Here is a 15,849-nt window from a genome sequence, read left to right as displayed (position 1 = left end):
GATCATGACCTGAGCCAAAGGCAAACACTTAACCGACTAAGCCACCTAGGTGCCTCCGCCTTTTCACTTTTTTAAAAAAATTTTATTTGATACAAAGAGAGAGAGAGACAGCAAGAGAGAGAACACAAGCAGGGGAGTGCGAGAGGGAGAAGCAGGCTGCTCGCTGAGCAGGGAGCTTGATCCTAGGACCCCGGGATCATGACCTGAGCCCAAGGCAGATGCTTAACAACTACACCACCCAGACACCCCTGCCTTTCCATTTTTAAAGATACTATAGACTCCTTCCTCTGGGCTGGTTTCGGCCTGGTCTGTAATGCAATGGGATTGACTGAATGATGACTCAAAAGCCAGCGCAGCTCTCATAGTTTATACCTCAGGTTTTAGGATGATTATTGTAGGAAGGAATAGCCCATCAAGCGTTCTGTGTGTTTGCCTCCCTTGAAAATTTCTGGAAAGGGCTACCCAGATAAGTCGGGATCAGCTTCAAAAACCAACTGCTATGGAATGTACACAAACCAAGAGCATCAAAACCAATAGGATTCAGCCGGGGTCCCTGAGAACCTGGAGAAAGTTAGCTCTGTGTATGCGACCGTGGAGCAGCTCAGACCATTCCCCATGGAAGTGGGGCTTTCAGGCTGAGCCTGGTTTTGCCCAGCTGGCGGCTGGAAGGACTAAGGATTGAACACCGTCGGGACTTCTCTGTTACACACAAATGCTTCTGTCCTGTCCGTGGCAGGCTAACTCTTCGTGAAACTGGGAAGCCAGCACAAATGGCCTTCCCTGTCTCCTGCCTCCCCATGCAGTGACCCACTTTCCCCCTTCACAACCAGGGCTCACGGTTTGCCTTCCCCAGCCAATAATCTGAGAGGCTCAATCCCACCTATGTGATAAGCACTTAATAAAGACTTTATTTATTTATTTGACAGAGAGAGAGAGAGAGAGAGAGAGAGATCACAAGCAGGCAGAGAGGCAGGCAGAGAGAGAGGGAGGGAAGCAGGCTAACCTGCTGAGCAGAGAGCCTGATGCGGGGCTCGATCCCAGGACCCTGAGATCATGACCTGAGCCGAAGGCAGAGGCTTTAACCCACTGAGCCACCCAGGCGCCCCTGATAAGCACTTAATAAAAATGTGTATTCCTTAGGGTAGCATTTAAAAATATACATACCAGACTTCATTTACCCAGCCTACTGTTAACTGGACAGTTCGTCACATGTTTATACATTCTATACCCTTAACGGCTGTTAGCTACCAAAACAGGACTTCTGTTCTGGTGCACACATGTACTTGTTTCTGTTAAGTAGGTATCAGGAGCGAGCCTGCTGGGATACAGGACAGGAGTACTTTGAACTTTAGTTGATACCACGAGAGAGTTTTCCAAGTGGCTGTACTAATTTACGCTCTTCCCAGCTGTGAATGGAGTTCTGATTGTTTAACATCCTCATTTATAGTTGCTACCATCAGTTTTTAATTTTAGATGGTCTGGTGAGTATGTAGCAGCATTGAATTGTGGTTTTAGTTAGAATTACGATCATATATTTTTGCTTTATTAACTTCTAGCTTCATTCTTCCAAGGTCAAAGAACATATTTTATATGACTTCAAGCATATAACAAATATAAAAATTTGTTGACACATGAATGGCAAGTACGTGATCTATTTTGATAAATGTTCCACATGCATGTGATCGGAATGTGTTTCCTGTCCTTGCTGGGTACACATTCTATAAATGCCAACTAGGTTGATATTGTTAATGTTTTGTTCTAACTTCCTATATTCTTTTTTTTAAAGATTTATTTACTCATTTTAGAGAGAGAGAGAGAGAGCGTGTGCATGTAGAGGGAGGGGCAGAAGGAGAGAAGCAGACTCCCCACTGAGAGGGGAGCCCCATACAGGGCTCAATCTCATGACCCTGAGATCATGACCTGAGTTGAAATCAAGAGTCAGACGTTAAACTGACTGAGCCACCCAGGTGCCCCCTTCCTATTTTCTTTCTTTTTTTTTTTTTTAAGATTTTATTTATTTATTTGACAGAGATCACAAGCAGGCAGAGAGGCAGGCAGAGAGAGAGGGATAAGCAGGCTCCCCACTGAGCAGAGAGCCTGATGTAGGGCTCAATCCCAGAACCCTGGGATCATGACCCGAGCCGAAGGCAGAGGCTTTAACCCACTGAGCCACCCAGGTACCCCCCCTTCCTATATTCTTTTTTTTTTTTTTTTTTTTTAAAGATTTTATTTATTTATTTGACAGACAGAGATCGCAAGTAGGCAGAGAGGCAGGCAGAGAGAGAGGAGGAAGCAGGCTCCCCGCTGAGCAGAGAGCCCGATGCGGGGCTCGATCCCAGGACCCTGGGATCATGACCTGAGCTGAAGGCAGAGGCTTTAACCCACTGAGCCACCCAGGCGCCCCTATATTCTTAATGATTTTTTTCCTTCATATTATTAGTTGTTGAGGGGTTTTTTTGTTTTTTTTTTTTTGTTTTTTTTTAGTTTTATGTTTGACCAAGACTGTGGATTTTTTTTTCTTTAGTTCTGTCAGTTTTTTGCTTTCTACTTTTTAAGGCTATATTATTAGATCATATAAATTTTATTTACTTATTTTAAAAAGATTTATTATTTTAGAGAGCTAGAGAGAGGGCAAACATGAGCAGGGGTAGGGGCGGAGGGAGAGAGAATCTCAAGCAGACTCCCTGCTGAGCATGAAGCCCAAAGGAGGGCTCGATCTCTTGACCGGAGCTGAAATCAAGAGTTGGAGGCTTAACTGACTGAGCCACCCAGGCGCCCCAGATCACAGACATTTTAAATGATTACGTGTTCCTGGTGAACCACACCTCTGACCATTGTGAAACATATTTCTTGGTCCTTAAAATCTTCCTTGTCTGATACCAGCAAATAGCTTTAGCTTGTGATTGCGGCAGCTGGTGTTTTCCAAAGACGGCGGCACTCTTCCCCGTCCCCTTGCTCTCTTCATAGTGTGACAGAGACACTCCTGCAGTGTTGGCAGAGTTTATGTTGCCTCCTTTTCAGCCCTCTGGGCCTTTTCATGACTTCTAAGGCTAGATTGTGAAAATCAACGCATGTCTGTCTTGTCCTCTTGGACGCGAATCCTTGGAATTTAGCTACAGGCTATGGGAAAGCCCAAAATGGCCCACACGGAGAGACCAGAGGAAAAGACATGTTAGGTGCTCTAGCCAACAGCCCGGCTAAGGGCTCAAAATGAAGTGTCCTACATGTGAAGGAGCCACTCTGCCACCAGCCCTCAGTGGGTGAGTCACCCTCAGCCTCAAGTCCTCCTGGAACCCATGTCTTTCAGGCTGAGGCGCCAGACATCTTGGAGTAGAGACGAGAGTCCCAGCACTGTACCTGACTGTGAACATTAAAAAGTGGTTGTTTTATGCCACTAAGTTTTAAAGGTATAAGCAACTGTAACTCGGACAGTGCAGTATGTTTTCTAGCCTTTGTTAACCTTTTTATCTCCCCCCCCCTTTTTTTTAATTTGAAGTAGGCTCCATGCCCAACGTGGGGCTGGAACTCATGACCCTGAGATCAAGAGTTACCTGCTCTACTGACTGAGCTAGGCAGGCATCCTTTGTATCTCTCTATTTCTTATGGTGTGTTTCTCATAAGCAGTAGGTAGGCTTTTTACAAAACTGAGTCTGACAGTATTTGCTTTTAGTTGGAGTATTTCATTTTTATTATGTTTCAAGTAATTATTTCCACACTTGGGTTTAAATCTACCATCCTACCATTTTCTTGTTATCTGCTATGCTTCCTCTGTATTCTTTTTCTCTTCTTTCTTGCCTTCTTTTGGGTTGATTGCACTTTAGTTTTGCATTCTCCCCTCATTTGCTTGTTAGGTATTGTTGTAAAACTTTTAACAATTACACTACCAATGACCACAAGCGTCCTGGACTCCCCACTCACATTTACAGCTTCAGATACCTTCTGAAGATAACAGTCTGAAGCTTAGACAGTGAAGTATGCAGACAAGGGGGCAAAGAAATAAATCAAGATTGAAAATTATACTTAAGAAAGAACTTGGTGTGTGGTTTCTGACACATGAGGTTGTCTGGTCTATATCCATCAGAAACCTATTATGTTTTTAAAGGGATCCTATTTTCAAAGAAACCAGGAGCCTTGAAAAGCCCTTGGCTGCTTTCAGCCTTAAACAGCCCTTGGGCGCCCAAACTTCCATAAATAGGACATAGCCCGCCAAAGCTACAAAGCCTTCAAGGAAAACACACTCTCCAATCTCAGTTTGGAGGTGGCTCTGGAGGCTAACAGACAAGGGAAAAGGGCCAGAGGGTGGAGCTAGAGGCCACAGAGAACAGACAAGGCAATGCTACCCTGAAGGCCACATCAAGGTCAAATCTAGGAGATCTGCCCTCTTCTCAGGCAGACATGCTCATTAATTATGGGGACTGATGACTGCTATACCTCCCATTCTTCCTTTTATCCAACGGGAGCCTGTTTTGTAGACTTTCAGGGGCTCCAGCCTGACCTGGGCAAGAGGATGCGTACCCTCCAGAGAACACAGCCTTTTTTCCCCCCAAGTTTTATTTAAATTCCAGTTAGTTAACATGTAGGCAGAGAACCTAGCTTTTGAACTATACGTAGTAGTCAGTAAACCATTTTGGGGATTGTCTCCTTTGGGAGTTTCATGAGTGTGGGAAAAGGAAGCATGAGTATTCAGTCTACAGAGGTATATTGGGGCCAAGACGGCTGTGTATTAGCAAGCCCGTTTCCTCTTTTTCCTGGACTCATGGACCTCATTGCTCATCCTCCGTTATACCAAAGCGTGGCTTTGCTAAGTTCTAGTCAATGGGAAATGAGTGGAAAAGAAATGGCCATTTTCAGGCCTGGCCCATATAAACCTCCTGAGAGATTTTTCATTCCCTTCCCATTTTGTCTTGATGCCGATGAGCACAGTAACTTTAGCTTTCTGCCTCAAAAATTGAAAGCCTACAGGATAGAAGGAGCCTCAGTTCCTGAATCACTGCTCAGGGACCGTTCTGGAATTTATTTGAGTGAGGAAAAAAATACCCATTTGCTAAAGCAGCTAGCATTACCCTAAGCACTACCCAAAGCCATGCATCACCTACCTTAATCACACACAAAATTATCTCTGCCTTGTCTGGTAGTGTAGAGAGGGGGATTTATTTTCAAAACTCCATCCTGATAGGCTTTCTAAGTGGGAACATAACCCTGAACTTTAAAGGAAAAGTCCCCAACATTTGGACAAAGGGTCCTGGCCCGTAAGTGATGAATCTCATTCCAGTGGGGAAGGTTTTCAAGCTCTGAGAAGCAGAAGCCAGCAAGGTCCCAGAACTGCAGGAAAGTGAAGTCAAGCAGAATCATAGATCGTTTGAGGTAAAGTTATCTTGAGATACCTTAGTTGGGTGTTTCCTTACTTTTTTTTTTTTTTTTTTTAAATAGATAAGGAGACACAGGCTCAAGAATGGAAGGACTTCTTCCTGTAAGTTTGGTGACAGAACTAAGATTAGAAGCCAGGGGTCCTCTACTATGATTTATGGCAGAAAAAAATAAACAGGCGCACACAGACATGATTGCTTTAGCAGGCAAGTAAGCGTTTCTGTGATATCTCATGGTTTTTGCTAAAAAGGTTATTTAAATTTTCCAATCTACCTCATGATAGATCCCCAATAATTTTACGTAAAGGAAAATTTGAAACTACTTGACATAAACTAAGAGGACTCTCCCGGAAGACGTACCGTGTTGATCTACCCCTGCATACTTTGCCACTTACCCTCAGAAGTGCACGTATCCCAGTTTGAAAGACATGGCTTGCTCGCCTCAGCACTAGGGCTGGTCTTATGACCCCTTCCTGTCCCGATGTCTGGTCTTACCGTCTGTGGTCTAACATTCTCATAGTCAGCCTCAGTCCTCATGGGTCACGCATCACTGCCCAGGTGGGCCCGTCAGGTACCTACTCCTTCTTCCAGGTTCAGGTCCAGCATCACCGCCTCCAGGAAGCCTCCTAAGACCCATCCAAATCCAAGCGTTCCTTTCCCTGACCCACTGTGCACTAGCTCTGAGGCACACTAATTCCAGCACTTACCATGCCATGTCAAAATGTGGTCCATTTGCTTATTTGCCTCTTCCAGAAAGTATGACACATAGAAAGTACTCCATAATATTTGTTAAATGAGTGAACTTAAAGTGGTGGCCGTAGGCTTTCCCGGGGCCCACATCTTCTCAGGCCCCCCAGCCCACTCCTGCTGGGGCTACAGGGTAGCAGCATAGCAGGTGCACACTTACTGGCTGGGGGAGGGGCTCCGGAGGTACTGGGCCTGCACCGCCCGCACATCGGCTTCATCCTCTTCGCTTGGGACTACCTGCTCCTCCTCTGGGTCCCCACTGGTCGCCATGACAGCCTGCCGGTCCCTGTAAGTTCAGCATGACCAACGTGGTTAGGGAATCGGCTTCTGGAGGTTTTGGTGGGGGGAGGGGTATATCAGTGATATCAGGGGGAAGGTCACCACGAGCTACTACTCGGGTGGGGACAGGACCCACGCGGGGAAAACCCGTCTGACTTGGCCTAGCTACCGTCAACCCGCACACCAAGACCCACACACACCCAGCCGAGCCACAATATTTAAGGAAGAACAAAGTGTCTCCTTCCTCAGATTCCAGCCAGGAAGCAGTGAGGGGAGCAGGGTCCTGGGTTTGCTTTCATGTAGCTAACACAGTTAGGAAGCGGTGAATTCCCTAGACCAGAAAGTTCTTTCTATCAAAACTCCTGGGTGTGCCCACACATGCACACGTGGGTACACGTGTATAAGCACACACCCCGCCTGCGCACACATATACGCCTTTGCCTATCCTTGGGGGAGGCGCCGCTGGCCTTCCTCAGTGTCTCTAACCAAGGCCATTGGAGTCGTTGCCTTTGGCTCAGGCGCCATCCCACAGCCTATTAAGGAACACGAAATCCCTCCGGAGCTGCTCCCCCACACGGCTGGGCCCTCACCATCGCGGCAGAACTGCTGCCCCTCTGCTTGGAAGCCTTGGGCTCACAGGACAAAACAAAGGGAAAAGCACACTCACCACAGGTTTGCCCGTATCTCTACAGCCAGTCACCCAGGGCTGAGGGACCCAGACAAAATGGCCAGGAGTTCTCACCACCAACAGGGACCAACCTCTCTCCTCTGTCCGGTACTTCTTCTCTGAGGGGCAGGACAGCTGTTAAGAGGAAATCTTAGCTCCCTTCTAAATTTAGCCTCTGGCCCCACAGCCTGGCAGATCTCTAGGAGGAAGGAATGCAGTCTCAGGACCCAGACCCGAAAGCAGGCCCCACTTAACCCTTTCCCTCCTGGCTGATTCTCTGGGCACTGGACACTGACACTGAGGAGTGAAGTTAGGTGAAGGTCACCCTTCACTGATGGAAAGGCCTGAAGAAAAGGATTTATTCGGGGGCTCTCTCTTCATACCCTCTTGCCTGGGGCTACCTATTCAAAGTCTTTCCAGAATGCAGCCTAACACGAAAAATGTAGAGGAATGAAACTGTATCTCAGCCGTGTCAGTCTAGTGGGCGCTGGGAAAAAATACCTGATATAGAGAATGGGGAGGGGCCTTGGATGGATGTCGGGAGAGCACCATGCTACTAAAGGGTATGGTCATGGCTTGTGAGCGGAGTTACATTTCTTTGAGCAGCAATGACCCGGGATAGTCAAGTGGGCAATTGTGCTCACCCTCCACAGTCCCTTCCCCATACTTGCACTCATGGTGATGGCCATGTGGCAAGCCTGGGTGGTATAAAATATTCCATGGGCTTCAGGGCACCTGGGTGGCTGTTGGTTAAGCATCTAACTCTTGATTTCGGCTCAGGTCATGATCTCAGATTTGTGAGACTGAGCCCCACAATGGGTTCCATGCTAGGCATGGAGCCTACTTAAGATTCTCTCTCTCACTCTCTCTCTGCCCCTCCCCCCACCATGCTCCTTCTCTCTCAAAAAAAAAAAAAAAAAATTCCACAAGCTTCATAAACTTCAAATGAGCTCATAACCCACTCTATTCCACTTTGCCACCTCTTACTATCATCATGTCCGAAGCAAACCAAAACCCCAATCATTCAGCCCCTCATCCCACACATTCTATAATTACACCTTCATCCATCCATCCATCCATCCATTCGTCTACCCATTCACAAATACCCACTCCGCGTCAGGCACTATCCTTGACCCAAGTTAGTAAGACACATAATTACATGCTCAACGTGATCCTTCTTCCTAGCTAGGTGGAACAATGCCCTGCACAGAGTATCATCAAAAACTGGCTGAATAAATGAATGAGCTCACAGTTTATTAGGAGGAATGAGACACAGGTCAAAAATAACTCAAGCGTAAGGTAGAATGTGGTTAAGCAGCCTAAGAGGATCCGGAGTGCTGTGTGAGCTCAAAGAAGGGAAGAGCCCTTCTGGCTAAAGAAGTAAGGAAAAGCTCCATAGAAAAAGTAATATTATATGCACTGGCCTTTAAAAGACAAGCTGGATTATAACAGCAGATGTGATGCGGAGAGACCAGCATGGACAAAGTTTGGGGATGTCAGTGGTTAGAACTGAGAAGAAAGCAAACAGGTTTTGTGGCAGAGACTTGGCAAGGCTGGACTGGGGGGCTCCTTTGGAAAGAGTCGCCAAGAAACACATCTCTGAGGAGGCACAAGGCAGCACCATAGACCAGTCATCAAACCTCCATCCCGGGGGTCAAAGTAGGGACTCAGCAACTGACTGTTGAAGAATGACCACAACTGAGAAAACATGGGGGTTCATTTCATGCCTACACACTTCAAGGTTCCAAAAAGATGAAAGGTGGTTTGAGAGAAGTGACATGAGGTGGGGGAAGGGTCAGGGCAGGACTGAAGGGCCGCGTCAATCAGGGTAAACGCTCACGGTGACTGGACACCAGCACAGAGAATGAGAAGTGGCAGGGAAGTGGGGAGGGATAGAGGGAGGCCCAACACACCTAAGAGAGGCAGCAGGTAAGGAGGGGACCACTCAGGGGGAGGACATGGCCTCTGTCTTCCATATACCCTCAGTTACCTGCAGAACGTGGCATCAGGCTGCTGAAATGGCGGACTAGAAATCAGAAAACCTCTTACTACTGTGTGACCTTTGAGAACTCATTTCACCTCTCTGAGACTCAGATCCCTGTTTGTAAAATAGAGACCCATAACACTACCCACCCTAAAGTAGGGACCCTTCCCCTGCCCCAATCTCATTTCCTGTACCATGTTCCAGATTGTGTTCCCCAAAGCACTGTCACCCTTTAAATAGAGTGACCAACCATTCCCACTTTGCTTGGGACTAAGAGATTCCAGAGACAAGGAACTTTCTGTTTTAAAACCAGGACAGCTCTGGGGGGGCAGGGAGGAAGAGTCCCTTTAATAAATGGTGCTGGGAAAACTGGACAGCTACATGCAAAAGAATGAAACTGGACCACTTTCTTACACCACACACAAAAATAAACTCAAATAGATAAACTCAAAATGGATTAAGGATTTAAGTGTGAGACATGAAACCATGAGACTCCTAGAAGAAAACATAGGCAGTAATTTCTTTAACATCAGGCACAGCAATATCTTTCTAGATACGTCTCCTAAAGCAAGGGAAACAAAAGCAAAAATAAACTATTGGGACTACACCAAAATAAAAAGCTTTTGCACAGCAAAAAACAAAACAAAACAAAAAAACCATCAACAAATGAAAAGGCAACTTACTGATGGGGAGAAGTTATTTTCAAAGGATATATCTTATAAGGGGTTAATATCCAAAATATAAAAAGTTCTTATATAACTCAACACCAAAAAAAAAAAAAATGACCTGATTTAAAAATGCACAGAGAACCTGAATATCATTTTCCCAAAGAAGACATCCAGATGGCCAACACCCATGAAAAGATACTCAACATCACTCATTATCTGAGAAATGCAAGTCAAAACCACAGTGAGATATCGTCTTGCACCTGCCAGCATGGCAAAAAAAAAAAAAAAAAAAAAAAAAAGACAGCAAGGTGCCAGTGTCGGTGAGGATGTGGAGAAAAAGGAACCCTCTTGCACTGTTGTGGCAGCCACTGTGGAAAACAATATGGAGGCTCCCCAAAAAATAAAAAATGGAAATGCCACATGATTCAGTAATTCCATTACTGAAATATACACCCAAAGAAAATGAAAACACTAATTGGAAAAGACAGATGAGCCCCTAGTTTTATTGCAGCATTACTTACAGTAGCCAGGCAAACTGAGGCAAATGGGTCAGGTTATCTCTAGAATTGTCTTCTTTGTTTACTTGTGTAGTCTCTATCTCCCCAACCAAGTTACCGACTCCCTGAGCATAGAGACTTCCTGTCTTTTTTATGCCCCTGTCTGTAGCACGGGGTGGGGTGGGGGTTGTAGAAAAGCGAGGGAAGTAGAAGAACAGATCGTATTCTGCTCTGGAGGGTTTCAACAATTGTGGGCAACACCCTTTTTTTACTGGCTTGGGAAACCTGCCTCTGAGATCATTCCCTTTTTATGATGAGATGGTAATTTCCTATCTGTTATAGAAGCCCACACCTTGGTGAGAAGCCCGGGACTTTGTACACCTGCTAGGTGGGGAGAAGGTGGGCGGGGGCAGGTGACGATAGGGAAGGTTCCTCTTCCCCATGGGGCCTCTGGTGGAGTCGGTGCAGCGTGAGTCCAGTCCCGGAGGGGAGCTCACGTGCCAGTCCTGCGGAGCAGCGAGGTGGGGGGAGCCAGGCTGGGCAAAGGTAAACAGGAAAAGAGAAACCACAGGGACAGAGGGCTGGGCCAGGTCAGAGGCTGCTGTGCCTTTAACGAGTCAGCCCATCCCTCCCAGGCTGGGCTTGGGGCACAGAGGAAGCAGGACCATGGTGGGGAAGTTGCGGCCTGTGCTGTGGACACTCTGTACAGGTGAGTAGGCCCCCCTCCTGTCCGGCGCCCAGGGGGTGAGGGGGTGGGGTAAGACAAGGGGACTGAGTGCTGGCAGTCTGCCAGTGCCCCCCCCAGGGATGGTGGCCAGTGACACGGCCACATTCCCACTGGGCAGAATTATAGGTTCGGCTTTGCAGGCCAGTCCCCCGCACCACCCCCAGTTTGTATATGCATATTAATCAATAAAATTCTGACCCATTTCTGGAAGGAATAATTCATAAATTCTCAAGACTGTAAATTCTGACACCAGATCTGACAACAGGGACTAAGTATTTGAAATCGAAGTTGTTCCAGAAAATCCAGGATGTGAGGCTATAGGTAGGTTCGCTACCTGGGATTTTAACCACTGTCTTAAAATTAGAGAAAAAGGTGATGGTAGAACTGATAACTTCTTTATCACATGTAGGGAAACCAAGGCAGAGAGACATTACAACTTACTCTCATTCCCAGAGCAAGAGAAGACTCTAATCCTTCAAAAAACGGAACTAGAAAGGCCCTTTCCAAAGGTCAAAGCTCTTCAGCCCTTCTGACGCTCTGGTCATTGAAAACTGAGAAGATAGGGAAGCCCTACAAAACAGAAATCAGGCGTTTGGTGCTCTAATAGTTAAATCTAAGTCAGGTGCTCTAATAGTTAAATCCAAATCAGGTGCTATGAAACAGCAAAGTCGTCTCGGGGGACCCGGGAGTGTTCTCGGGTTAAGACGGAGGCGCGCTGGCATTAAGGGTACTGGGCGTAGGGAAGAGGAGAATGGAGGATGGAAGCTGAGAGACTGGGGTGGGGGGATTTGAAGAGTATATTTAATTCAGTGTATTTGGCTAAGCTAGCAAATCCCATCAACCTGCAATTTAGAAACTGTTGAAGGCTTCGGAGATCTGGTAAGAATGGGGAGGAGGGAAAGAGCTTTACCAGGAAAGTTAGGAGTCCCAAGGCCTGCGAAGTGGGGGCAAGGAGGCTCTGATTTAGAGCTCGATTTTTAGCTCCGACAGCAAGCCCCGGGACCAGGGAGCCTGCCTGCTCAGGAGGCCCCACTCCTCCCACCCTCCCAACCTTTGATTCATTGGGTGGAGGTGCTGGGGAAGGGCTGGGCTGAGTCTTAGAGGTAGACCTGGAAAAGATCCATCAGCTCGGTCTGGCTTGAGCCCCACCAAGAGACCCAAATGACTGGGGGCAGAGATGCCATCATGATCAGGCCAGAGGGCCTGGCTGGTTCAGGCCTTCATCTGAACCTCTTTACTGAGCACCTAGTTTGTGCAGGTGTTTCAGGAGTGAGGATTGTGAAAGGACTATAGCCCTGAGGGCACCGCTCTCTGCCATGATCCAGGCAGTAAGGACACTTCAAGTACCCGGGGAGGGAGGCTGAAAGGAAACTGCCATCCTCCCCGGACCAGGCCGGGGACACTCTCATCCTTTCCTTCCCAGCCGGAAGTCTTACAGGGGATGACTTCCTCCGCCCCCCACCCAGTATACATCCTTGTATTTGCAGTTTGGCTGCAATCAGTGCATTTTTGGCCTGGGGAAAAATGCTAAAACAAAATGCTCCCCCAGCTTAGAATGAAAAGTGGCCTTAACTCTAAGTTGCCTGGAGCAGCACATTTTCCCTTCTCCTTTGAGAAGGCACGTGACCCAGGGGTGAACTCCTCCAGGGGAACCAGTTCTTGGGCCTGTGTCCAGACTCAAGTGTGTTTTCCGCCCGCATCCCCTTCCCTCCACCCTCCCAGGCTGCCCGGTCCAGACTCAGGTGCCCACCACCATCGCCTCCATGCCGTATGCTACGGCGAAGGGGCTGGAGCAGTGGGACAGGGAGAGCCTGGGTTGTTGGCAGTGTCAGTGGCCAGTTCAGGGAACACGGACAATTTCCCAAATGGAAGTATCTGGGGACCAAACACCCACTGCCCTGTGCAAGTGAACAATGAAGGTGTTCAAAGGTCAAACCTAAGAGCAACTGGGTGGCCCTTCCCACCGCGTCTCAAGAAAGCAGAGCAGAGAGAGGAGTAGGGAGATGAGGGAGGGCTTCCTGGAGGAGGTGGAGCTTAAGCTGGGTTCCAGACGACCTACGGGCCTTTGCCCTTCTTCCTTTCTCCATCTGAACCTGCACAGTAACAACCTAGATTTTGCTGATGTCCCAGACAGAGCAACACCTCGCTGATGAGTCACTAGGCCCCAGGACTCTACAGACTTTGGGGAGGCAGACGATATCACCTAAGGAAGGGACCCCAACAGAAGGCAGTACATTAGAAAAATCTAAAAACAATACTGAACCCAACTGAAAATCAGCCTGACAATTCTAAACACTGTCAGTGACACAAACAAAACAAGGTCTACCCTCCTAGAACTAGAGGAAACCTTTCTGAAGGTTAAATTAGAAGAACTGAGCAAGGCACCGCTCTACACAGAGAAATAAAGGAATCCAACATCCCAAAATATACTAGATGAGAAAATATATTTTTTTTCTCTCCTGTCTGAAGATATTTCAATAAATCCATGGGTGCTTGATCCATGGGTTGGCGGGGGGAGGCTTTGCTGGGGTCTAGGTGTCCAAGATCCCAAACTGAGGTGTTCCCCAGATGATTCTGACGGGTGGGCTACATCTGAAGTTAGACACTAAAACTTGAAGGAAAGTAGGTGTAGTCAACCTTCACCTCTGTTTGCGGTGGATCCTCTGAGTGTGACCTGATTCAGTTTTGCGCCATCTGGCGGCTCCCCTGAGTTACTGTCCAGTGTCAGATTTGGTGACTCAACTCAGGGACCCAAGTGCAAGCATTCTCACACTTCCCTGTGTATAGAAGTCACCTGGGGATCTTGTTACAATGCAGACTGATTCAGGAGGGCAGGCCTGAGAGTCTGCATTTCTAACAAGCTCCCAAGTGATGCTGATGCTGATTTAGGGACTGCTGTTCAAGAAACAAGGCTCCAGGGAGGAACTGGTTTGTGGGCACAGGTGAGATCCTCATCTTGCCTTTGTCCCCCAGGGCCATCCCCAGGCTTCCAGGAACCCAGACATACTGCTTACTGTGATGTTGGTCCCTGGGAGGCCTGGCGGAGAGTGTGCCTCGCTCAGCCTGTGCTTGTGCTCCCTGCCCCACCTGACCCTGCCAGTCCCCGCCTCTCTCCCTCCCTCCTTCCTGAAACTCTCTGTCTTGCTCCCCGGATACACTCTCTCCAGGTTCTCCTCCTCCTCCTTTCCGGTCTGGTCTGCGCAGCTTCATCCTCCTCTGCCCACTAGGACGTGTCAGAGGTCCTCACACCAAGACCCACTTCTGTTTTCACTCTGGATCCACATCCACAATCACTTCTTTAGGTGACACCCGTTTCCAACTGACTCACAATTTCTGTCTTCAAACCCAGCCTTCCTCCTGAGCTACACACCCACAAATCCAACAGCCCAGCCCACAGGACCTCTCAGCTTTTTTCTTTAAAAAAATTTTTTTTAATTTATCTGTCAGAGAGAGAGAGAGAGAGAGATGGGCAGGCAGAGGGAGAAGAGGACCACTGTGAGCAAAGAGCCTGATATGGGACTCAATCCCAGGACACTGGCACCACGACCTGAGCCAAAGGCAGATGCTTAACCCACTGAACCATCCAGGCTTCCCATGACCTCTCAACTTAAATGTCTCAGAAGCATTGCAAACTCACAAGCTGAAAAGCAAACTCATAATCTTTTCCTCCTACTTTTCCAGTCCTCTCTGCATCATAAACAACTCCCATCCATCCAGTCCTCTGCATCATAAACAACTCCCATCCATCCCCAAATGAAAGCCAGAAACCTAGTAGTCATCTGTTACAGCGTTTCTACTGCTATATAAGAAACTACCCTGAAACTGAAAATGAAAAAGTAATTTATTTCGTTCACAAATCTGCAACTTGTATGGGGCTTGGGAGGGACAGTGTGTCCTTGCAGCATTGCCTGGGGTGACTTGCCTGGGGTTGGAAGACCCACTTCCAAGATGGTACCCTCCAGCTCCTCTCTTCATGGGCCTCTCCACTGGGAAGTTTGGGGATCTTCACAGCATGGCAGCTGGATTCTAAGAGCAAACATCTCAAGAGAAAGAAACTCCAAGCGGCCAGTACTGTAAGGTCTAGGCCCAGATACTGACCCAACATCACTTCCACCATGTTCTACTGGTCAGGAAGTCACAGAACCCAGACTCAAGGAAAGGGACATGAACTTCACTTCTTGATGAGAGGACTTTCAAAGTATTTCAAAGATTTTAGGACCCCCATATCACCTGATACTTCTCCCTCAGCTACACATTCGTCACTGGGTCCTGACAATTTTAGTTCTTATGTCTTTTAACTCTGTTCACTTTCCTCTTTCTCTGAGGCCGAGCTGCCGTGACTGCTTCTCCTAAGGTGCCTCCACAGCCTCTAACTGGCCTTGTGTTCTGCCCCTTCTATCTGTTCTCCACACTGGAGCCAGACGATCTTTTTAAAATAAAACTGTGGCCACGTCACCCCCCTGCTTAACGCTCTTCACTGATCTCCCACTAGCACTCGAACGAAGACTCAAATCATAAGGACAGGTTCTCCTCACTTATACTTAAGTTCTATAAACCACTGAAGTGTTCCCCAAACCCCAGTATTCCAGGACCCTGACTGATCCCCCATACCTTGGATAGTACAAAAATTTCGGTCAGATCACATATTTACTCCTTGGTTTGGAAAAACATTGTCAGCACCTCTACCTGTAGTATCCACGCCTTCCTTTTCTCCTGTCTGATCTTCCAAGGCCACGAGTCCCTTCCCTCCACGAACGCCTTCCCAGGTCACCTGCAGCCCCACTGATTTCTTCCGAATAGGAATTTATAGTCTCAATAGGAATTTATAGTCTCAACGGCTTCTCTGGCGTCTGTTATGTCGCCATTTAACCTTTCACCCGCCCTGGGGCCTAGTTTTCCTAAAGGTCCTAGGGA

The 15,849-nt window shown here is 47.6% G+C and overlaps 2 protein-coding genes across 3 annotated transcripts in view; one reads left to right on the top strand and one right to left on the bottom strand.

Moving 5' to 3' along the window:
* Window positions 1-7,185, bottom strand: part of STYXL2 (serine/threonine/tyrosine interacting like 2) — a 38,886-nt gene extending 31,701 nt beyond the window's left edge. Inside the window, exons 1-2 of one of the 2 annotated variants that reach the window (XM_080824614.1) lie at window positions 7,060-7,185; window positions 6,274-6,399 (exon numbers count right to left, since the gene is read on the bottom strand). In XM_080824614.1, the coding sequence (XP_080680740.1) occupies window positions 6,274-6,383 (110 nt within the window). In that variant the 5' untranslated portion in view covers window positions 6,384-6,399; window positions 7,060-7,185. The remainder of the gene's footprint in view (window positions 1-6,273; window positions 6,400-7,059) is intronic. The other variant, XM_080824615.1, reaches the window with a different exon arrangement.
* Window positions 7,186-10,784: 3,599 nt separating this feature from the next.
* GPA33 (glycoprotein A33) overlaps window positions 10,785-15,849 on the top strand; it is a 47,412-nt gene continuing 42,347 nt past the window's right edge. The window contains exon 1 of the mRNA XM_080825082.1: window positions 10,785-10,917. Within this exon, the coding sequence (XP_080681208.1) occupies window positions 10,875-10,917 (43 nt within the window). The 5' untranslated portion in view covers window positions 10,785-10,874. The remainder of the gene's footprint in view (window positions 10,918-15,849) is intronic.

Source organism: Martes martes (assembly GCF_963455335.1).
Source record: "Martes martes genome assembly, chromosome: 15".
Lineage (NCBI taxonomy): Eukaryota > Metazoa > Chordata > Mammalia > Carnivora > Mustelidae > Martes > Martes martes.
The sequence above is the reverse complement of the archived record's forward strand: the minus strand, read 5'-3'. Positions and strand labels throughout refer to the sequence as shown.